Here is a 23,596-nt window from a genome sequence, read left to right as displayed (position 1 = left end):
CAGATGAAAAATCAAATGTTTCCAGACCAAAAAGGTTGATCAGGGAGTACTGGAAAAAAAAATTTAAAAAGCTCAAAATCCCAAAGGCAAATAAACTTTGTAGGCCCATTTATTATTTTTTTAAATCTCAGAGTTAAAAAACCATCATCTTGGTTTTTCAGAGGGAAAAGGGTGGGTCAGTCTTTGGAGTTGGATGGTTGAGACTGCTAAACACAGAATGAGAATAAAATTTTAGAATCAAAACAATTCTAAGTATTTGGCAAAGAAATTCATTTGATATATTAATTTTTATGCTAGAGACTTGCTCAGAGCACATGTTCAGTTCAAATAATAACCACAAGAAATATCCCACTGATATATGGGCCTTTTAAAAACTCCTCATTTTAAGTTTAATTTTGAATCCTGTGAGCATGCTTAAACCCAGCACACAAAACACCCCTCACTTTATTACAGTTTTAAATCTTTCTTCCAGATCTGGCCTTGCAACCACTTGTCTTGATAAAATAGGTCACTTGAAAAAGGAAAGCTCAATAAAATGAATTACAAAACCAACAAGATTAAACTGATTGTGCTGTTTTTGTACAGTGCAGCCGAATTCTGCAAATATGCTGCTGGCTGTGGTTTGGCATTTAACAGCATGTGATCAGTGAGAAGGAGGAAATTTTATTCTCATTAACTGTTGCAGATTTACTGCAGTGAAAAAGGGCTATGTAACCTGAGAAGTGACAGAATGGAAAGATCAAAGCAGCAGTCTGGAAACTAAATAAACCTTCTGGCTACTTCCTGCAAGGAAAATTCACTCTGGCAATGTAAAACAGAGTCCAGTTAAAAACTACTCTCAGTTTTATGAGCTGTCACAGCAGCTTGAGTGGTTTGGACCAGTCAAGTTTAGAACATTATATTTCCTTGTTTTTGTCTCAGATACTTCTGTAAGCAGTTTTATAGTTTCTTTTTCTTTTTTTTTTTTTTAATTTTTAAAGAGAAAAATAAAATTCTTTTCTTTTGGTTGAAATCGAGAAGGTCACAACTAAACTCATTAAAAACAAGCAGGTCTTCATTTGCACATTCCATTCCCCTTTACTGCATTTTAATATTTTACTTTGAGATTTATAAGCAATGTACATTTGCTTTAATAACTCTTCCTCATTCTGTTCACTTATTGTTTAATATAAGTGCAAATCAGTTTACAGAGCCCAGATGGCTTGTAAGCAGGGAGCCAGTCTATTCCTAGTAGCACATCTGGAGGGACTGAGCAGCAGACAGAACGTGGGAATTAATTAATGTTACATTTCAGAAGAGACAGGCCCAGGTTTGGGGGATTTTTTGGTAAAACATTCCAAAGGACTTGAGCTCACTGCTACAGCATTTGGGTATTCTTTTAAAATTCTTAATAGCCACCTAAACTATGATGGTTAAATGAGGCCAACTGCAGGTGGAATACAATAAAATAAAAAGCAACTGAAAAAATGTAAAAAAAAAAGTGACTGCAAGTAAAAGAGGCCCAAGTATCCTGTATTCCAAAAGAGCTGAAGTGCATTAAAACCTCAATACTTATTCTCTTCCCAAACAGCATCTGCAACTTGCTGAAAAAACTCTGCTATTTTAACACTGTTAAAATATTCCCCAGCAAGCTATTTCATGTCTCCCATACTGCTGCAATTGTTGGAGCAATTAAACCTCTCTTACAGTAAATGAAACAGGGGCAACCTGATCCTTCCCAGCTCCAGACCACACACCTTGGTGAGATGGTGTGGTCTGGTCACTGTGGGAGGAATCAGGAGAGCCCTGCCCTGCTCCATCCCTGGCACCTGAATCTCCAGGAGGAGCTGCCCTTCTCCTGCTCCAGATGTGGCACCTGAATCTCCAGGAGGAGCTGCCCTTCTCCTGCTCCAGGTCTGGCACCTGAACCTCCAGGAGGAGCTGCCCTTCTCCTGCTCCAGATCTGGCACCTGGATCTCCAGGAGGAACTGCCCTTCTCCTGCTCCAGATCTGGCACCTGGATCTCCAGGAGGAACTGCCCTTCTCCTGCTCCAGATGTGGCATGTGACTGTAGGAGGAACTGCTCCTTCTCCTGCTCCAGAAGTGGCACCTGAACCTCCAGGAGGAGCTGCCCTTCTCCTGCTCCATCCCTGGCACCTGACTCTCCAGGAGGAACTGCCCAGATGGCTTGTAAGCAGGGACTCTGTAGAATCAACTTCCCTTCTCCTGCTCCATCCCTGGCCCCTGAATCTCCAGGAGGAACTGCCCTTCTCCCTCCCTTCCCTTCTCCTCCTTCCTCCCTGCCCTTCTCCCTCCCTTCCCTCACCTCCACCTCACCTGTGCTTTTCTGCCCACCTTGGCTATCAGCTCTCAAGGACTGTGAGCATTGTCTTTGTGTGGGGGATACATGGAGAGCTCTTGGGAGCTTCTCCTCATGCTAAAAACACAGTGACAACAAATGGAACACACAAGTACATTCAAAAGTTGTTTTCGATCAAATATTGGATGTGAATAATATTGTCCTTTTATGGATATTCCTCAATTACAGCCCTAATCTTTCAGTGGTGCAAAAGTTCTCCAAACTGTGGGAAAATCTCATTGATGAATTGCCACAGGGTAAAATCTTCATACTCTGGAATAATCAGACTCCTGTCTTCAAAAATGCTCCAGTAAGTGCCCACAGCATAACAGCAGAATTTGGTCAGACACTTATTAGTGACACCTAAACTGGATTATATGATCAGGCTGCAGCACTTCTATAAACAAGGCTTTCAGCAGACAGTGTGAAAAAATAATGAAGTGACAGCTAGCAGGAATATGACCACTACCCAAAAAAAAACCAACCCAGAAAAGGACAGAGAGCTCTAGTTTAGTACTGAGAAATTGCAGCTCTCATTCAAAAGCTCTCAGCAATGAAGCCTTGCTGTTCTGGAAGCACCACTGCCACATGTCAGTGCTGAAGGGGAATAACTACACAGTGAATTTTGGGTCATTTTAGCTACCTGGAGCACACAAGTGAAGTCTTTCAATAAGCTTGTCCCAGACTGTGACCAAAACCCTCCAAAAGGCAGCAGTTCCCACTTCCTTCTCACATTTCTTTAGATGTAAAATCTCAATTCTTGTATGTAGGAATATGTAGCACCTGCAAAGACACTGAGGAACAAAACATCTCTGCCAGGTCCCCAGGAATAGTCAGTGCCTTTAACTTTATAAAACTAAACTTGTAGGCAGAGTTAGGACAACAGAATATGATAAAAAGATGACTCTGCTGCCACTAACAAGATTTTTGTGGGATTAAAAGAAAAATACATGAACCAACCAAAATAAACTCCCTTATTTGTGTCCAGGAACTTCATTGGTTCTGGGCTTTTCTTTAAGGCATTTTCAAATTCCCTTCAGTGGGATTTACAATTTGCTAATACTGATGTGTGATAAACTAATAAAACCTGCCTGCAAGGTTATAGGCCCAATTTACTAATAAAACCTAATTTAATTCTCCTGGGAAATGCAAATTAAATAGTGTCCAAATGGCAGAAGCTGAGTACAACTCTGCTGAACATATTGCAAAAGCAACTAAGTTGGGTTTTGTTTTTAAAATAAGGTTTAACTATGGAAAGGAAGAAATTCTGCCCAGAGCTGAAAGAAATAGCATTATGGTAATATGGTTCAAAGTAGAATCATCTTGTAATAGTAATTTATACACTTTCAGGTTTTCTTTCCATTAATTAAAAGATTTTATACTCACTATATGTCCACCTCTAAGACAGGGAAGCATCACTGCCTCTGTTCAAACGGGGAGGAAAGAGATGTGGGGACTCTCAGCACAGACCCTGCATGAGAACATTTTTTGTCTAAAGGAGCATGGAACAATTTGTTCTGTCACTGATCCCTGCTGCTGTCTGCTAACAGAGGGGTTTTCACCCTCAGAGACAGCCTGCAAGATGGTTCTTACCTCCTGAAAGGCTGGGAAGGGAATGTTCTAACTTCTAAATAAACTGTGCTGAACTTTACTGAAAACAGAGGGTGGATGAGACACACTCCCTGGCAGGGTCACCAGGATCACCAATTCCTTCAGCCCTTTCCTTTAGCAAATCTAATTGAAGATGAGGATCTATATGGAAGGTAGCTCTAGATGTCAAAGTAGGATGCAAGTTACAGGTACAATAATTTAAAAGTATTTTGATAATCATCACAAAGTGCACATTTGCAGTTCCTGTAGCTGCCCCAGCTGGGAATTCACACCACAGTGCAGCAATCAATGGCAGTAAAAGGCTACAGCTCTGGGTTGTTCCACCATGAAAGCTCCCAGGTTTCCAAGTGAAAAAAGGCCATGGACAGGAGCATTCTTGCCACTCAGTGTGGCCTTGCAGCACATGCAGACATCACACATGCTTAGCTCAGCTCCAGATGAGCCAAGTCCCACTGAGAGTGCTGGAGCACCAGGAGCTGCGGCCAGGTTTCCATCAAGGCCAGACACAAGAGCCTGGCTGTGCAGCCTGGAATTTGCCAAGAGCAGCCACAGCTTCCCTGGGGGAGCACAGAGCAGGGCCTGGCTGCAGGCACTGAGCTGCCAGAACATCCCAGTGACCTGCCATGGCAAAAACAAGACATGCAGGCACAGCTTCAGGCTGTAAATCCAGGCAGAGGAAAGATGTCCCACCAAGGACAGAGACATGCAGTCAGCCCATAAAACTGGCTGTGCCTGACATGCCAAACCTCAGTGCTTCCTGGGAAGAAGCCTCGGTCAGATCTCTGCTGGGAAGAGCTGGGAGTGCACATCAACAGTGCTGGGAACAGCACACACAGCAAGGCCTTGTCTCACAGAAAATGAGATTGAGCAATGGCAGCCCTGCTGCATTTTATAACAAGGTTAAAGGATCCTGCACTGGTGAAAAACTTCCTCAAGGGGGGAAAAAAAAAAAAATAGTTCTGGCCAGCTCTAGCATTCCTAACTATTAATCTTTTCAAAGCTACAGACTGAGAAGATTTGAGAGCTCTGTTGAGGATATTAACCAAAAATTGGCTTTTGCACTCACTGTTTGTACCATTACCTAGCTGTAGCTGGGAAAGGTTAAGAAGTTGCCTCTTCCCCAAGGGGCAAGAAAAATACTGTGGCTATCTCTATTATAAGGTATTTAGCCATCACTATTATGTTTGCGTCTTAAGAAAGTAATTAGTCTCCAGAAGGTGATTAAAATTTGATGAATGACCATAGATTCTGGAAGATGTCTTTCAGCTGCTCTTTATCCCCTGCAGCTCAGACACTAAGCTGTCATCACATCAGCCAAAGGTGAGGGATTTTTGTTTGCCACAATCATAAAACTTTCACTCAATATTAAGCCTTATCAGAACCAGAAACCTTGAATTCAGATTTTAATAACAGATGAAAATTTCAAATCTATGCCTAATGCCCATCTGCTCCTGAAAGACAGAAAGATGATTCAAAGCTGGTAATCTAATCATAAAAGTCTTTTCCTAGCCAATGAAAAAAACCTGGATAGAAGCTGTCAAAACAACCTCTTCAGCCACATCTTTTCTGCTGAATGGAAAACATACCTTACAATCTGTCTGCATTATGCTCCAAACCTTTGAGGAAAACAAGAGATGCTGTTTATGGGCTTTATCACTGCTCCTGTGGATGTAACATTCTGAAATAATTCTATTTATAGGCCTCATAGGTAACAGTACAACTGCACTAAGAATATAGTTCATGGATAAGAGCTGTAAACAGAAGCTGCAGAACACACAGGCTAGATCCCCAGAAACAGAGCATTTCCCAGGGTGGCACTATCAGAAAAAAGGCAGCTGCACAGGTCTTCACTTTTGTGCTGCTTCTGCTTCATTATGACAAATAACAGAAATAACAATTATCAGGATGTGGACATGTCCAGAGCAGCAAGCAAATCTACAAAGTGAATTCGGGGCTAGATACTTTTACAATTCCCTTCAAAATTAAATTCAGGGCTAGATACTTTTACAATCCCCTTCTAAGTTGAATTCAGGGCTGGATACTTTTACAATCCCCTTCTAAGTTGAATTCAGGGCTAGATACTTTTACAATCCCCTTCAAAGCTGAATTCAGGGCTAGATACATTTACAATCCCCTTCAAAGCTGTTCCTTACTTCACAGTGCAAGATGATGTGAGGTGGCATTCTCAACTCCTGAGAGTAACGCTACTCCAGGTTTCAAAGGAAAAGACACCCCATGAAGGGAAGGCAGTGTCTTTGAAAAAAAGCCTCTTTCCCCAGATCAAGAGATGTTTTTACTGTCAATGCTGCCACTTCATGTTTCCCTCCTGAAAATGACCAGGAAGAACAGCCCCAGTGTGGTAACCCAGTGAGTGCAGATGCCTATCCATAATTCAACCATTTTGAATTCCTGTTCTGCTTGAGTTCACAAAAGCATCTCCCTACCCTCCCAGGACTGTGCAGCAGCTCTGGGTGTGTGCGTCCAGGGGCTCCTGGGGCAGGGACTCCACAAGAGATGCTGGTGGCATCCCTGCTGCATCACAGGAGAGTCAACCACTTCAGCAACTGCACCTTTGGACACAGCTGCGGCTCCAATTGCCCTGAATCTTCCCAAATGAAGCAGCCTGGAATTGTAATGGTAGTGTGTCCTGGTTTGAAAAGGAAGTGAGTTTTCTGGGTGCCCTGGAGCTCTGCTAGAACAGCATTCCCCAGCCAAGGAAGTTCACAATGAAACTGGAGTAACAAAAGGACACATGACAGGGGGTGTGGGCTGGGTTATCAAAAAGAACTTACAGGGAAAATCTTCCAGACAGTTTGAGTTTCACTGTGGTCCTTGACAGCCACTCCTCACAGACACAGTTCTTTGGCTTCAAAAATTAGGATGGTGATCAGAACACACTCAAGGTCTGGTAATGCACTGAGGGCACCAACACCAGCTCAACACAAACTCAGTTTCTCAGATGTGCAGCCACTAAAAACGTGGGATTTTCTGGCTGCCGTTTCAGCCCTCCTGGAGGCAAGGCAAAGTCCTGATCCACACTCTGAGCACATTGCAAGGACAGGAAACAGCCTCAGAGAAATTAAAGAGGTAACATATCCTCATTCTTTCTCACAGGAATGCAGAAAGGAGAAGAAAGGATTAAATTATTCAAGGCTAAGGAGCAAGAAGTAAGCTCATAGTTGTTACCTACCTCAAAATTCACAGGGTGGTCTTAAGTGGCAAAGAGACTCTCTCTTAAATTGACAAAGAGACTTCAGAACTCACCCCATTGCTTAGCAAAAACTGCTTCTATTACAGAATTGAAAAGCCTAATATAAAAGGCAAAGACCAGAAGACAAGGCATAACAAATAAATGTATAATAAATGAAAAAGTATAACAAATTAAAAGACCAAAACCAAGAATCTACTCATAATTACCAATCTCTCTCTGAACTTCCAAGACATGTTACTATTAACTGACTTGCTAATTGTCTATGAAAACCACAACTCAGCTTTCTTGCTAAAAAAGTTTCCTGAAAACATATTCAAATATTATTAATAGAAAAAATGAACCATTTTTTATAACAAAAATCTTGATTTATTAAAAGCTGGAACTGGTTAAAAATAAATCCTTGACATAAGGTTCTTGTTAGCTTTAAACTGTAAGCATAAAAATCCCCCAGAATTATGTTTTGCTATGGCTGAAATGTACACTATATAACACATAAAAAGCGCCTTGACTTGCTGCTATTATTTTTAATTAGGCTCTGTAGCACGTATGGTTTTACCTTCCAACACCAATTCCAGTTGGGAAAAGGGAGCTGCAGACCCATGGGACTGGCAATTCCATGGCTCATGCCTTGGAGCACTAATGCATTTTACATTAGGTCTGAGCATCAGGAAATCCTGGCTGCTGGCGCCAGGCACTTCCAGCCCATAATGATCCACATGTGAGAAGTCAGATTCACCCCTCAGCTGCCACTATCTATTCTATCAAACAATTCACTCCTGCTCTGCTACAAATAAGACAGAACATTTGCAGCACTCCACACTGTTTCCAATTAGTCTGTGTGTCTGGACTGCAGATAAGTCCATGGAGCAGTCATATTGAAAGAGATCTTCCTAGAAAACAGAAATTCCAATATTTCCAGAGGCCATCAGCAATGGGCCAACCTGCAGAATTTTCTTGCCTTGAAACATGCAAGGAAACTCTACCAATAGAAATTCTACCAATATTTAATTTAACTAGGTATACACCAGATGTATTTTGCTACTCATGTTAGCTGGAATACAATCAGATTAAAAAGAAGATTACTATTGGAGCTCCCTGATGAGGGTCTGCAATTTGAGGCTGACTGATGTGCCTTCACTTTTAACCAAGGATATTGAAGATGGTTTTGTTTCCCAGCTGAAAACTCTGTTTTCAGAGTATCTTGACTGGGACTTTCTCTAAATTAACTAAGAAAACTTCTCTAGGAGTCTACAAGCTCTACCCTACACACCTTTCCCCAAAACCTGCAGGGAGCAGCCTCCAATGTTCTGGTGAGCAGAGAAATCCATCACCTCGTGGTTGTGTGTCTACTGTGAAGGTAAAAATGGTGAGTGACCCACTGAGACCCCAAGAGCAGCACAGAGCTCACACTTACCTCAGTTTCTCTCCCACCTGCAAGCTCTGCAATAAAGGTTGAACATTTGGAAATGATCAGCACAGGCACCAGCATCCCCCTTCCCAAACACAGCCTCACACTACTCTGAATTTGATGCTTACTGAGTATAAATATTTACTTTTTTCAGAAGATCCATCTCAAATCCTGCTTTTTTTGTTCCCTGAGCATGTTAGTTATTTTAATTTGTCTCTGTATTGTTACCACCACTCCAACCCTTACTCAGTGTTCAGCTTTCTGGGGCATCACAGGTAGAATAAACCAACCAAAGTAACTGTTCACCACCCTTGATTAATTACAAGAAGCCAAAGTAAGGGAGGAAAATCTTTTTTGCTTCATCTGTACACACTGTGAATGACTTACATTTTACAAATATAAGGTGTTAGTGGTGAAAAGAACATTCTTTCTCTGGAAAGAAACAGCTTCAGCCCCAGGGCAGGGCATATCCACATAGCTGGATCCTGTTGAAGTGAATGCTGTACCTTGACTATCAAGTGTTTGAACTATTTCCTGCTCATGAGTGCACAGAATTAATGTTTTTATAAAAGGCACTTCCTAAACTCTACAGCATCAGGATTTATGAAGATTCCATTCTTGGAAATGAGTGTTTTTTATTTTGAACTCATGGGAGAAGTTTATTCAGAAATTCAAACTGGAACAGCTTGCCAACTTTGAGAGGGAGAGGTCTTTGAGCAGAGGGGAAATTCTGAGAAAGATCTCCAAGAATATCAGCAAAAGCTGATGCCTTTTGCCCCTGTTCCCCATTTTCAGGAATCTAGCTGAGAATACCTTGGGAAGACTTAGGTTAATGGAAAAACACCAAAAACCATCAAACCCACAGCAGCTGAAAGACTTCTTTTAAATTTAGGAATATTGGAAACAAATATCATCTGGATGATCAGCATCTCAAGCCTCTCTCTAGATGTTTCCCAAATACTCTGAGGAGTATTTGAGTAGTTGTCATAACAGGTGGTGTATTCTGTGTTATTATTCTATTCCACAGGTTTTGGAAGCTGTGATGTATTACAACATGTTAGGATGTTAAAACAGACATGTCATTCAGACAACAGACTAGAACTGCTTGTGCAGTGTAAATCATTCCTACTGCTATGGGGGCAAAAATTACTGAGCACTACAAATGAAGCCCTAAAAGAAACTTGTTGGATGATAAGAATTCTTCAGTAGGAGCTACTTACTTGGCAGAGAAGGGGTGCTGCCCAACCAGGTCTCCATTCTGCAGCTGGTAATCCCCAAAGATATCAGGACTCACTGCTCCATCAGGGACTATCAGCCCATCTAGAAAACAAAACACAGCCACTTGTCAAGAGCAGGATTGAGGGAAAGTGGCCAAAACCACCTGTCCTGGTTTCTTTTAGCAATTCAAAAGGAATTTAAGTTACAATATTTCTGTGAGGAACAAAAATCAACAATAATACTGAAACCCAACAACTGCAAGTACAAAGAAGTCCTTACTGGGACTCCAAGGAGCTTCAGCCCACTGCCCTGAAAAATGCTGTACCTAAGAAATATTCTCTTAGCCCTTCTTCCTTAAGACTATAAAAGTTTTTTCAAGACAAATCTTGTCTCACCCATCAAAGTAAGCACAGAAAACAAGTAATGAGAAAGGTAAAACATTAATGTGGGCCAGCAGCATAAAAATAAAAAAGTAGCAAAGATCTTAATTGTTCAGACTCTATACTGCACCACTGTATCTCTTCAAACTTGTGGAGAAAAACAAGAAAGTGACTTCAAACTTCTTTATCTTGCCCATCTTTTAGTATCTCAGAGCTCTTTCCAACAAGGGCAGGCCTCTCCTGTGATATCCTCTCAAAAATACAGGTTACAGGTTTTCCGTGCTCCCTTTACATTACAACACTGGCATGTGAAGATGCAGACATTTGTAAAGCCAGAAGTAATTCCTTAAAGGCTTCACAGTCTCTGCCTGCTTTATGAGGAAAAGAAAATCAGGAGCTAACATCTTCCTTCTGTTCCATCAGTGTAAACCCAGAGAGTGTCTTTGAAGTAAAGTCACTGAAGTGACCCCAGCTGAATGAGAGCCCAGCTTAACTCTTTGCTGCTCCCATTCACAAAACACATTTCTCTTTAATATTAAGGGCACAGTTCTTACTTGGTAATTAGTATTAGGCTCTAATCAGATAAAACAAGCTCTTTCATTTAAACAGCCCCTACATCAGTTTGTCTCCAGCACTGTATGAAAACCATTCCAGACCTGAAGTGCAGAAAGCATCCCCATAAAACCAGGGCAGAAACAGGTACACCCAGACTGATACATTAAGAGTTTAAGAGAGGGAACACAGAGATTCCTAATGACTAGGAAGTTACAAATGCCATTCCACTCTAAAGAAAGAGAGATAAGATCCAGGGAGTCACAGGCCACTTAGCTTAACCTCTGTGGTTTCCAAACTACTAAAACTGCCTGCACAGGAAGCAGTGGAAAGTTACTTACAGACACAAGGGCTTAGAGATGATGACTCTGGCATTCAAACAAATCTCCCCGTGCTTTATGAATTTACCTGATGTTTTTTGAAGATAATATAGTGACAAGTGATAAAAGGAATAGAATTGACACATCTAGATTTCTAACAGACATTTGATGAGGTGCTACAGAGATTCATTTAGAAGATAATACCTCATGGGAAAGTGACTGAATGCAAGGCAGCAGATTGCAAATGAAAAATGCCAGCCATGATCAGACCACATTTTAGCAGCATCAGATTGCTGTACATGGCCATGTTCTAATTGCAGACATGTGTGTACAGTATGTGAAGGAGTATGACTTGACAAGCAGGAGTTCTGGCAGGGATCAATATTCCTGTCTCTCAGCATGTTCAGCAGGACAGGGGTGCCCTGTGACATCACACAAACAGAAAATGTCCAAAGAAGTGAAAGGAAAGTTGAAATAGCCTTTATTAAGGCTTGTGCCTAATTTTTCTAGCTCACCTCCTAGTCTGTATGCTCCACTGAACTGAAATGAGGAGGACCATGATCACTTTAATACCTGCAGCACTTCAGATCAAAAGCAATCCATGTAAGTGATTATGCATTTTAAATAGCCAGGCTAGGTTAAGAGAAACTGAAATATAACATATGTCTCTGAATTAATAAAGCAAGCGCTACATTTTAACTCCGAGGCTACTGCTACCACTACTTAAAGTGTCTTCAATCAAGAGTGTTAACAGTCAAACCATAACACTCAGAGTTATGGCTCACATGAATTTACAGGAAAATGAAAGCACACGGAGAGCATCAGCTGCAGAAAATGTGATTACACAGTTAAAGGACATCTGTTGTTATGTACATTTCAACATAAATTAGGTTATGTACTTTCAGAGCAAGAGAGGCACTGAGCTCAGGAAGGTAACTTCAGAGATTCTACCACATTTTTCATGTAGATTTAAATTCCTGTGCAAGAGAGAGATTGGTCTGTCATGAATTAAGGAACTCATCTTGCCATCAGCAAGCTCAAAAATGATTATGGTCAAGGTGGGACTTGTGCTGTCAGCCATCAGTGTAGATCACTTCTAAAATTATCAAACTGAAATACAAGTATTTCATTTCTGGCTGCACAAAGATTTGTACTTTTGGTGGGTTTGGGTTTGGTTTTTTTCACTAAGTAATGATCTGTCCTTCAGAACCCAAATCTGCTCCAATTGGTACCTTAACCTTAACTTTCAAAGGAGTATTATGTTCCTTTTGAGATGCCACATTTCAAAAGCTGAAGTCTAGGAAATTGCAGAAGCACACAATTACTGGCATTTGCTGCAATGAACCTGAGAAGTGAACCTACCTTTTGAATATAACCACTCTTTAAAAAGGGCTACCTTTAAAACCAAAAACACATTTCAAACATCTGCAGAACATATCACCAGAATTCTACCCTTCCTTTCCAGTCAAGTATCAATTCCAGCACAAAAAATCCAAAAGGGAAAAACTATCACACTAAGAGGCAAGTAGCGATGGCAGAAGAAAAAGAAGCTTTGTGTTCTGATATCCTTTGAGAACAGTATTTGAAATGCTACTGAGATCTTGCACAATTATTTTCTTGCAGCAGCTATGAGTGAAGACAATGGGGTTTAGTGGTTTTGTTTTTCTAATTACTCTTCCTGCAAATTGATTCAGAGTTTTGTGACTCATGCTTCGTGGCAGAGGACTGGACACTTCTGTGGAAAATGAAAAACACAGACTCAAACCCAGCAATTAAAAAAAAAAGGCAAAAAATTCATGTACTCAGTTATCCAGGAGTTTGAAAAGGATCTAAACCCACAAGTTGGAGAGGGTAAGCCAACTCCTAGTTACAAAGTTATGAAGACATTTATCCATTGGGCCAAATTATTTCATTATTGTCTGCTGCAAAGTTTTATTGTACCCTCATCCTGAACAGCTGGCAACACTGGATTAGATAAATCAGCATTTACACAAGAGATCTACACACTTCCATAAATCCTAGATATACAACAGCAAAAAAATCATACAGATAGATTAAAGTTGTGAAATGATGGCCTCTGCTAAGGAATCAACAAGTTTGCTGAGAATCAAATGAAGTCTTTCATCAATATCTGCAATAAAAATCCCATTGCACAACTAACACAACAGGCAGAACAAAATTCAGCATAAATCCCACAGCTGTGAATTTAACAGGGATGAGAGGGTTTTGTTTACAGAGCAAACAAACTATGGACACAAGAAACAGGTGGGAAGAACAAGGCTGGGCCATCTTTACTTGACTCCACTGTCATGGTCCATCAGCTATCTGAGACAGGTTTACACATATTCCTGCAAACCTGTAACATTTTCTAAAATCATGGATATGCAGCACTTAATCCATCACTAACACCCTGATGCCTTAGGATTTTAGATTTTAGATTTTTCAGATCCTGTACTGATTTAGTGTATAACTCTAAATTCTACATAGACTCTCAGATGCTGTCTTCACATTTTGGTCAGACAAAACAATCCCTCTGGGCCTGAAACTCAAGGACACCCTGCAGCTTCAGGCCCTGAAAAGTATAAACAAAAAGTGAAATGGGGAGGAGCAAACTGAGGGAGTATAACTTCACAACCTGAAGCTGTAATTGGAGGATTAACCCCTGATATGTGAATGAACAAACTTATAATTGTCTGAGAAACTTGTGACCATTGTCCATCCTGGGTGTAGCTCTTTGGAGGCTTCTGGCTGCCCAAGGAGGAATGATAAACAGATTTTCCTTTGCACTTTAATGTGGTTGCCCTTTAATTTGGGCTGTAATAGGGTTCATTTGATGTGATTCCTCATACTGAACCAAAACTGCTGTACAAAAAGTACAAAGCTCATTATGTTCAAGGCTCTACATAGTGATTTGTTACATTCTTCATTAAAAACCTACTGTTTACATAAGAGATTCAATTAACCATTTATTAAGAAAGAAAAAAATTGATCTTGTCTAGCTATTCAAAAGTTAGGCATGTGATTTTAACTCTGTGCCTCTATAAACCAAGGAGAGAAACAGATGCCCAAGGTATATTGAAGGTCTTCAAATAGCTAAACACCCACTTTTATTGTCTTAATCTTGTTCTAGGTAGGCATTCCATGGCATCAACCCCAACAAGGACAAACCCAACCGTGGCTGAGTCAGGCCCAGCTCAAGCTCCCACTGCAAATGCAGAGGTGACAATCCCAGTGTTGAACACTGACAGTGCTGCTTTACCTGCATTGTAGAAGAGGTCAGGTCTCTCCAGAATGTCCCCCTCATGGATGTAGGGCTCGATGGGGTCATCCCCATACAGGTACTGCTCGCTGTCGTCCATCTGCCGGCTCTCCACCATCTCCAGCCACTGCGAGTTGTGCCATCGGAACTTCTCCGTCTGGATTTTTTTAGCCCATTCCTCATCATATTCCTGGTAAAAATCACCACACACTGTTTTAGGATCAGCTGTAGACAAAGCTGGTGTAACAGGAAATGGCAGGGTGTCACCCTGATTTTTTAAGATTCTTTTCTAAGCCTTCTGATGTTGACATTCTTGCAATGAACTTTCTCACGCACTTTCCTTCTTTTATGGAGGAGGAAAAATTTGATGGATTGTTGGTTTGTCCAGTGTCACTGGAGAGATGTGGCACTTTCACCCTCCAATCCACTGTCACTTTTAGAAAACTACTATCTGACTCCAACATTTATAAACTTCCCTTTTTCTTCACCTTGAGAGCAGCAGTGTGTGTGCTTGTGTTGTTTTGTGTCCTACAGTGACATCAGGGGAAGCCAACATCAGCAAAAATGCCAGCTCAGGGCCCAGTGACTTCAATGCTCTGCTCAGCTGCATGTTCTTTGACCAAAAGGGATTTTGCAAGCATTGGGCATTATTTGGATTTGTGCTACAGCAGTACAATCTTCCCTTCATGGTTTGGAACTTCATCCAGAAAAAACTCCTGCTTTGAACAAAACCGTTCCATCAGCAGTCTCTTCATTTGGTTTAATTATGACCCAGTTACTGCCAATCTTAGGGGATTTTTAGTAATTAATTATTAACACTGGCCAAAACCCCTGCACATCTTCATTAGATGAGCACTTCGTAGGACAACTAGTTACTAAAAACCTCTATTAAGAAAACAAGCTGTGATAAAACCAATAAATTTCTTTCCTTTCACGAGCTCCAGCAAGAATTTATTTTCAACTTCATGTCAAATTTTATGTATAATGTCTAACAACCAAAAAAATGGTAGGCAAGTAAACTCTGAGGGGAACTTCTCCAGAAAGCTGAGTAAAACAGGATATAGGTTCCAGTCACTATGGAAAAACATGCAGGCATGACATTTCAATCTGGATTACAGCCTAATTGCACTCAATGATGTGATATTCATGTAAAGGAGCATCAGCATGAAGTGAGATAGCCTATGGTCACTGCAATCAGCTGTTCTGAGAGGGATCTTCTGAACAGAGCAGATTTAGGGCTGGTGATTTCCCATGGGTAACACTCAGCTCCTCAATCCTGCTGGAATGATAAGGCCCAGCTATCTCTAGGAAGCTCATCAACAAATGAAATCTGCAGATAGCATCAATTTGGGAACAGTCACAAGTAATGCACCACAATTTGTGCTTTTTTAAACCAAAGTATTGTGAGCAAGAATAATATCCCTAGCCAGAATGTTTCTTCTTGTGGGAAGAAATATCCTAATGGAACACATCCCACTCCACTTCTGACCTAACTACAAAGGAGAGAAAAGTTGAAAATAATTTCTGAACTCTCATGATCTAGACAGACTTTCCTCAGAGAAGTTTAAGGCTTTAAAAATCTGTTTCACTTAGCCCTGAAGATGTCACACAATTAGTGACAATGCCTTGGTTGTGGAATGGGAATTTCTCACATGCCAAAATAAATATGTCTACAACCAGAGGACAAAAATTGGCAGAGAAGGCAGAATCAGCTGTAGGAGCTCAGGTTAAACTTCTGAAAGCTCCACAATCTGAACTACAGGTTTTTAACTGACTTAATACTCAACCAGCCTTGTCTTCATTGCTGTCTATGTGTTCCACAGGGAACTCTCTCTGCCCTGTGCCTTTTTTGTGTAATAAGACAAAAACCAGCTGGCCCTGCCAGTCTGGCAAAGGCTTCTCTGACATTGCCAACAGGTATCTAGAACATCCAAGATTTCATTATTCTCAATTTCTCCAATTCCACCTATGATCAATACTGATTTCTACACCTTGCTAATTCCACTCCTCACCATCTGACACTCCTGTTTAGTGATCCTGTCCTACACCTGGTGTCCTGCACAGCTTCCACACCCAGAGCAGGTACCACCTGTGGGATCCATAGATATTCTCAGTGCCTAGGGAAGCAAAATTCCACTTTGTGTCTGTCAGCATTACTGCAGCCTTAGGGAGGGAGAAAAGACAAGCTCAAAACCCAACAAACACACACTTACACCTCATACTGTTTGGAAAAGAACACCTCAGGCTATTTCTTGATTTTTTTCCCCCTCATTTCCACTCTTGATTATAAAGAAAAACTAGAAGTAACAGTAAAAACTTGGAAAAAGCAAGCTCATCACTGAGATTTATAAAATGACCCATAAAAAAAGGACAAGGCATGACTTTCAATGGTGACATCTGACCAGCACCTTGGAAACAGCTCCTTTGCTGCATCTGCCAGAGCTAACCCCTGGGCTGGCTGTTTTGTCACCCTCCAGCAGTTGGGAATTACTTACAAAATTTTGAGAAACATCTTGTAACTGCCAGAAATCATAGTGCACTCTCAAGAACGCTATTCCCAGAAGTCATGATTGCAAAGAAAAGGAGGAAAATAAACAAATTTAACAAACAGCAAATTAGATTAACCTCTGTGAAAGCTGAATCCCTTTTACATTATCCTGTTTACTTTTCAAAGTTCTCAAAAGCCAAAAGGCCATAAGCTAAATCACCTCATTCACATTTACCATCAATGCACTTGGAAAAAACTTGAATATTCCCAAAGTTACAACCCTAAATGTATCCTACTTCCTGACATGAGAGTACCACACACACCACTGTCTGAACATGCTGAATGTCTGTCAGAAATGGACATCAACTTCTTATATCCTTTGGCAAAAATCATTTTACATTTCTCAGATTCTGATTTTTCCTTCACCTGATGACAGCAGGGCAGAATATTCCTATATATTCTACATTTCCCATCCTATATTAAGAGGTTTAAGACTCCCAGATATTTTTCCTCTATCATTCATCTAAATTTTGGAAAATTATTAGCAATTATTTTGGAAACGTATTACTTTGGAAAAGTATTAGCAATTGAACAGCAATTACTTAAAAACCACAATTTATCCATTCAAGTACTTTGACAATTTTGTTCTTGTTCATCCTCAGTGAAAACAGCAAGGTACAAATGTTGCAAAGAAGTGACTGCCCCAGAATTAGATCAATGATCAGTTTTGTCAGGAGTTTCATTCTGGATGCAATCACAGAAAAGGAAGATTTGCAATAATCTAGAATGATTTACAGAACCTCAGCACTAAAGAAGTTCACTTCAGTAGTGCTAGATCAGGGATTTATCTGTAGATTTTCTATGGAAATATGCAGAACCACCACTGGGTAAATGATTAATGGAATAACATCAGAATGGAAGAAAAGCTGTAAATGCAGGACTACAGCCAAAAGGCACAAAGAAACCAAATTAAAGACATTTAGAGCAAAACAATTTCCTAAAACACTGCAAGTCTTCCAGTAATTATATTTTCAGCTATTAAAATTTTTTTTATTATTATTTTGTAGGGGAGGGTTATTATTTTGTTTTGGTTGGGTTTTGGTTTTTAAACACATGAAGCACTCCTCCTTTACAAGGGAATTTGTGCAAACATGAAACCAGAAAACTAAAAATTATGGAGATCCAGCTATAGCTTTGAGCCCTCCAGTGCTTTTAAATGTCAGGCTACTGGAAAAGCACAGCAAGGGAGATGAGAAGGTGAACAGAATGTGCCTATTTTCCAGCACCACCCCCTTCAAACACCCCAGTCATGGTCAGAAACTTAAAAGGAGGAATTCTCAAAGCTGATTTTATTCTCTTTGGAGCTCCCTGACATCACTGCTTTTAACATTCGGTTTCCATAAATCCAGAAGTGTCATAGAAGATGTATGGCCTGACTCTGGGAGGAATGTGCCATCCTTTTTGAAGTTCTCCTTGCAGCTTTGTTTACTACTGAAGCATTGAAACATTATGAAGCGTTAACTGGCCCATTATCAGAGCGTGTCTGTTCCCTATCAGGGTCCCCTTTGTCACTGGCTTCCGTCACACCTTGTATCTGATTAACACACTATAGGATAACACAGAGCTACACAGATCTGCTTTGTGTTCCCTCACAGCTGATGAAAAACAGATTTTCCTTTGCACTTTAATGTGGTTGCCCTTTAATTGGCTCTGTGATAGGGTTCATTTGATGTGATTCCTCATACTGAACCAAAACTGCTGTACAATAAGTAGAAGCCTCATTATGTTCAAGGCTCTACTTAAATGATTTGTTACACTCTTCATTAAAAACCTACTGTTTACATAAAAGATTCAATTAACCATTTATTAAGAAAGATTTATCTTGTCTAGCTATCCAAAAGTTAGGCATGTGATTTTAGCTCCTCCATAAACCAAGGAGAGAACCAGATGTCAGGGATCACCTTCTGCAGGTGTCTACCACACCTACCTTAGGATAAATACCACTGCAGGGCAATTGCTTCACAGGGCAGGAAAAAAAAAATCCTTCCACCCTTTACACCTGTGCAACCTGGAGTCACTGCTTCACAATCAGCTTCGTTACAATAAACTCAATAAACTTATTCTGACAGTAAGCTCACAGAAATCTGATAGATGAAAATAATGGCAAGGCAAAGAAAAAAGAGTAACCATTGATGCTTTCTAAATTTAGGTGGCTCCATAAAATGTAGGGCGCTCTCAAAGTTCCTATATTGGAAGTAGCAGACTGGAGAAACTTTTTTTCTCTCCCTTTTGGAGGAATGTAAGATATCTCACTGGCAAACTGCTTTGCAAGTAACACATCAGGGGTTTGGCTCACCTTCCCAGTCCCACAAAGCCAGAGAGCAGTGCTGAAAAGGAATCTGTCCAAGGCAGGTTTTATGTGAAGACAAAAACAATCAGAACACTCCTGCCCTATCTAAAGCTGCCTGTGGTTACTCTGCTGCAGGCAGAGCCACAAAAAACAACCAACACCAAAACAGGCTGCTGGCAAACTGAACAATGAGCAGAGGAAACTTCAGCAGCTCAGCTGCAGCCCCAGCCCCTCACACCCCTCTGTTTTCATGTTTACTACAGGGTAACAAGATGCACCACAGAAAGGGGTCCTGTCAAGTGAAGGGAGAGCCTTTTTTCCTGGAGTGACTACAGCACTCTTCATGGAAAGAGGACACCAAGCTGGTGTCAAAGGTTATCTATTTTCAGAGCATGCTGCCTATTCAAATAAAGCCCACACCAAATCCCTGTGCTCTGCTCCTCCTTGACTCTAAGAGAGCTGGCCAACATCTCATACAGCTGGCCCCAAATCCCAGAGCACAGAGGGTTCACAGCACATTCCTGCTTCTTTAGGTGAAATTCCAGCATTCCCAACATGGGGGATTTCTATCAGGGAGCTTAGCTAACTCACAAAGAGGCAAGCTGTTCATTAGCAACGAATTTCATACGAGGCAAACATTATTTGCCATTTATTACAAGGGCAAAAAATGAGAGCTGGAAAATCACCCTAGGCATGAGGACCTTCCTAAATCCCATGGACAATGCTGTAACTATCTGAAAGATGTTTTACTGCTGCAGGAAGTGTTGTGGTCCACTCTTGATCATAAGAAAAACAAGATGGTACAGCAGGTCTGGATTCAAAGCTGCAAAGGCACTGAAGAGGAAAATCAGGGGAAAGGGAGAGGGTCAGAATACAGAGTCCTAGGAGCTGATGATGGTTAATTAAATATCCTTTGAATAAATGAGGAAAATAGTTTGACTGCAATAAAACTCAGCTAGGAGCAGAAAAATAATAAGAAACCTGAGAGATTAGTGGCTCCCTTGGCTCTTGATAATGTTGCCTAAAGTGAACAGAATAAAACCATCTCAGGTAAGCTGACATCTCTTTCCACAAGCTTGGAGTTGCAGTTCTCCAGGCTTCTGAAGCAGGGGAAATTGGAAATTAATTTGCTTGAGACTCCTATAGCAGCTGCTGATTCCAGGCTTTCAGCTAAGCCCTGAGAGCTGCCCCACTTTAGGGGTACAAGAACACTGAACTGGCTGCTTGCTGCCAAAGCTCAGCACATGACTGAGACTGAAGCACTCCTAAATCATCAACTCAGACTTTTTCTGACAAAAGGGATCTCTTGCTTCTCCCAGTGCAAAGCTGACACTGCCCAGTATATTCTGTGCTAAAGCAGCACATCTGTTTCAGTTCATCAGTGGCAGAGTCCAGCCAAGCTATATTAAACAAATCATCACTAGTGTAACATTTCCATAATTTCTGGGACAATTACTTTACTACAGAAAGCATTTCTCCCCTAAGGCTTATAAGCCATGTGATTTTCTCCAGTGCTATTTCAATCACAGTATATACAGCTCATTGATGAGTGAAAGAAGCATTTGTCTCTCTGAGTAGAAATTATTTTCAAATCTACTCCCCAACACTTATTTTCTGATTTCCATCAGAGGACCCATTCCTGCCAGCATGAGTGCAACAAGACTGAGAAGTGAAGGTTTGCTTGTTGTGGATTTAGCACAGATAAGAAGTTCCACCACTCCTGGAGACTGTTCAGACACCTCAGCAGGCACTGCTGGTGTAAAAGTGCCCCCCAACCAAACACCTCTGTGTTTACAGCCTGCTGTAACATTCCTTTAACACCTACCCAGATCTGAGCTTCTGATAACCTTCTCTCTTATAATTCCTATCATCACTATTTACAATACATTGCCTTTTTTGCTTGTGATTTTTGGTACTGAGAGATACAAGTGCAAGCAGATTCCAACATGACTGAGAAAGCAATCAAATAATTAGTGGTTCTTTTTCTCTTCCAGAAAAGAGAGCACATTATGCTTCCTGTTCCCCTCAGGGGCATGGTGTTTATGCAGCTTATAGCCCCAATACCCAGATAATAAAGCCAGAAAACCTTCTTGGAAAAGGAATTCTCCTAACTCACCAGCTAGCACCACTCTAAGTGTGGCATTGCTCACAAGCAATGAAAAATATAATTTAGCACCATGCAAGCAGCTCTCAGTGTGTGTTTGGTGTCTCCTCCTCCACCCCCAATAACCAGAGTGCCACATCACTTCTTCCCTTTATTCTTCCTCAAGAAAGAAGGAAGGAGTTTCCTTCCTGAAAACCCTGTCCAGTGCTTTTTGCAAGTTGAGAAACCTTTTCTGACCATTATCTTAGCACTCCTCACTGACTCATGGTGAGCATAAAGATTTCATGTTCTTAGGAAGGGAAAAAAAAGCCAAGTACATTTTATTCAGATGGTAATATTGGATATAAAACTGTATTTTTATATGTTTATTCTTCTAGTTTCTATAAATTTTGCTTAATAATATTACAACACACCTCACTGTAAAGCTTCCCCATAGGAACAAATCAACATGTGAGTCACTAGGAAACTGCACTGGCCTCAAGGTAAAACAAGTGTTGGATGCACTCAAGATTGTGCAGCCTCACCCAGAAAATGAAAAAAGTCCTTCCACTGTTCCCATTGGAGATGTTCCTAGAAACAGCTGATTGTGTTAAACTGAACATGATGCCCATCATAAATAAGTACTAAGTGCAAATTCATCTGAGTTTAAATCTAGTCCTTAATGAATATCAACAGCAACTCTGCCTCTGGAGCAAATTTTCATTCCATACCTCCATGAAGAAAAGACAGAGCCACCTAAAAAGCATTCCAGTTCAGAAAATGTTATTTCACTGTTAAATTAGAAGACATTATTAATGAGTATAACAGAAGAAGCCAAACTAGACTACATGTAGTATTTGCAGTGTAAGTTAGGCTTAAACTATACTGAACTTTTCAGAGAACAAGCTGCAATACATGTAATTAAACTGAAAAAGGAACAATATAGATGACTGAAAAAGCCATAGGTACTGCTGTTAAATTGTTTTTGACTATAAAATTTAATTTCATGACAGCTACTCTATACTCAAAAGGATGTAGAGTCACTACAATCCTCAACATCACTTGATAATTCAGTATTCTTTCTTTTTTCCAATTTTTTTTTTAAATTCCAATTTTTCCAATCCCAAAAGTTGACTGTGATCCATGGATAGCTGAACAAACTAAGTTATGTAGCTAAAGGAAGCCTATCCAAAAGGTGAACACAATATTAGAGTGTCTGCTCCCTCAGCAGGGAACAGCTAGCATCAGGATTGCTGCCACATTTTCTTTTTGAAACAAATATTGGCACCAGGCAATGCAGAGAAGCTGAATAAAGCTGCTGGGTAACAAGAGCCATTTGTTTGGAGAACTAAGAAATAATGAAAGCTTGGCATGCTTATGTAATGTGATTAATTTATAAAAGCAATTTTAGAAAGTGTAAAGTTAACCTGTATGAATTTTCAAAGTACACACACACTCCTTGATGCACAGCCTAACGATTATTATTGTGCCTTGAAAATTCATCTTTTATCCATATGATTAAAAAGCTGCACAAGAAAAATACTTTCAATTTGCAATATATTTCTTTTGGAATATATTTAGTTCTTTTGGAATTCTCTAGTGCAAAGAGGCTCTGGGAGGATGAAGGAAGGCAGACCTACCGCTATGATATCCAGAGTGTTGTCACAGACCTTGCGGATCTCAGCGTTTTTGTCGTGCATCAGGTCTATGAGGTATGCTGGAGCTTCTGCACAGCAACTGTTAAGGAGAAATTTTTTTTTCCCTCCCTCACAACTCTGGGTTCTTCAAATTTCACTAATTTGCAGGAATTTTTCATCTCATATAGCAAGAAAGCCATTTTAAATGTTGCTGCTTTATCGTTCCAGAATTAGCAAGAGATGCAAGTTCTTATCTTTAATTTTTTAAAGTAGCAACCTAGGAGTGCACACAGGACACAAAGAACAACCACCAAAATGGCTTCTCAGATATTCCACAGAGATTAAAGGCAAAAAGAACATGAAGAAGTGTTCTTTGTATTGCTAGCAATGTAATCACTAATTTGCTATCCCTCCCAGGGCTCATTCAGCTCACTCTGAATGCTTCAATAAAATTCAACATTCAGTTAAGACCCACAAAATTTAAGACCATGCAACATATTTGTATAATTGTACAATACAAAAAGTTTGCTTATGCTCTACATATGTTCTTCTATGAACTGTGAATTTCATTATGATTTGCAAAACAAATATAGACAGTAAATCAGATTGGATAGCAACTAATGAGTCAGCTGGTCTAGGGATCCCCTCCTACTCCCCTCCCTGCTTCAAAGCAAACTAAGTTTTAATCCTTACTATTAATCTTACAGTCCCTTTACATGCTTAGGTTGCTTGGGTTTTTTC

At 40.4% G+C, this 23,596-nt stretch overlaps 1 protein-coding gene across 1 annotated transcript in view; it reads right to left on the bottom strand.

The window, feature by feature from the left end:
- Positions 1-23,596, bottom strand: part of KIFAP3 (kinesin associated protein 3) — a 65,906-nt gene that overhangs the window by 9,627 nt on the left and 32,683 nt on the right. The window contains exons 17-19 of the mRNA XM_054285884.1: positions 22,859-22,944; positions 14,298-14,487; positions 9,789-9,888 (exon numbers count right to left, since the gene is read on the bottom strand). Of these exons, the coding sequence (XP_054141859.1) occupies positions 9,789-9,888; positions 14,298-14,487; positions 22,859-22,944 (376 nt within the window). The remainder of the gene's footprint in view (positions 1-9,788; positions 9,889-14,297; positions 14,488-22,858; positions 22,945-23,596) is intronic.

Source organism: Melozone crissalis, unplaced genomic scaffold (assembly GCF_028551555.1).
Source record: "Melozone crissalis strain CALT ecotype California unplaced genomic scaffold, PUWL_Pcris_2 ptg000045l_1, whole genome shotgun sequence".
Classification (NCBI taxonomy): domain Eukaryota; kingdom Metazoa; phylum Chordata; class Aves; order Passeriformes; family Passerellidae; genus Melozone; species Melozone crissalis.
Note: the sequence above shows the minus strand (reverse complement) of the source record. Positions and strands in the feature narration are given on the sequence as shown.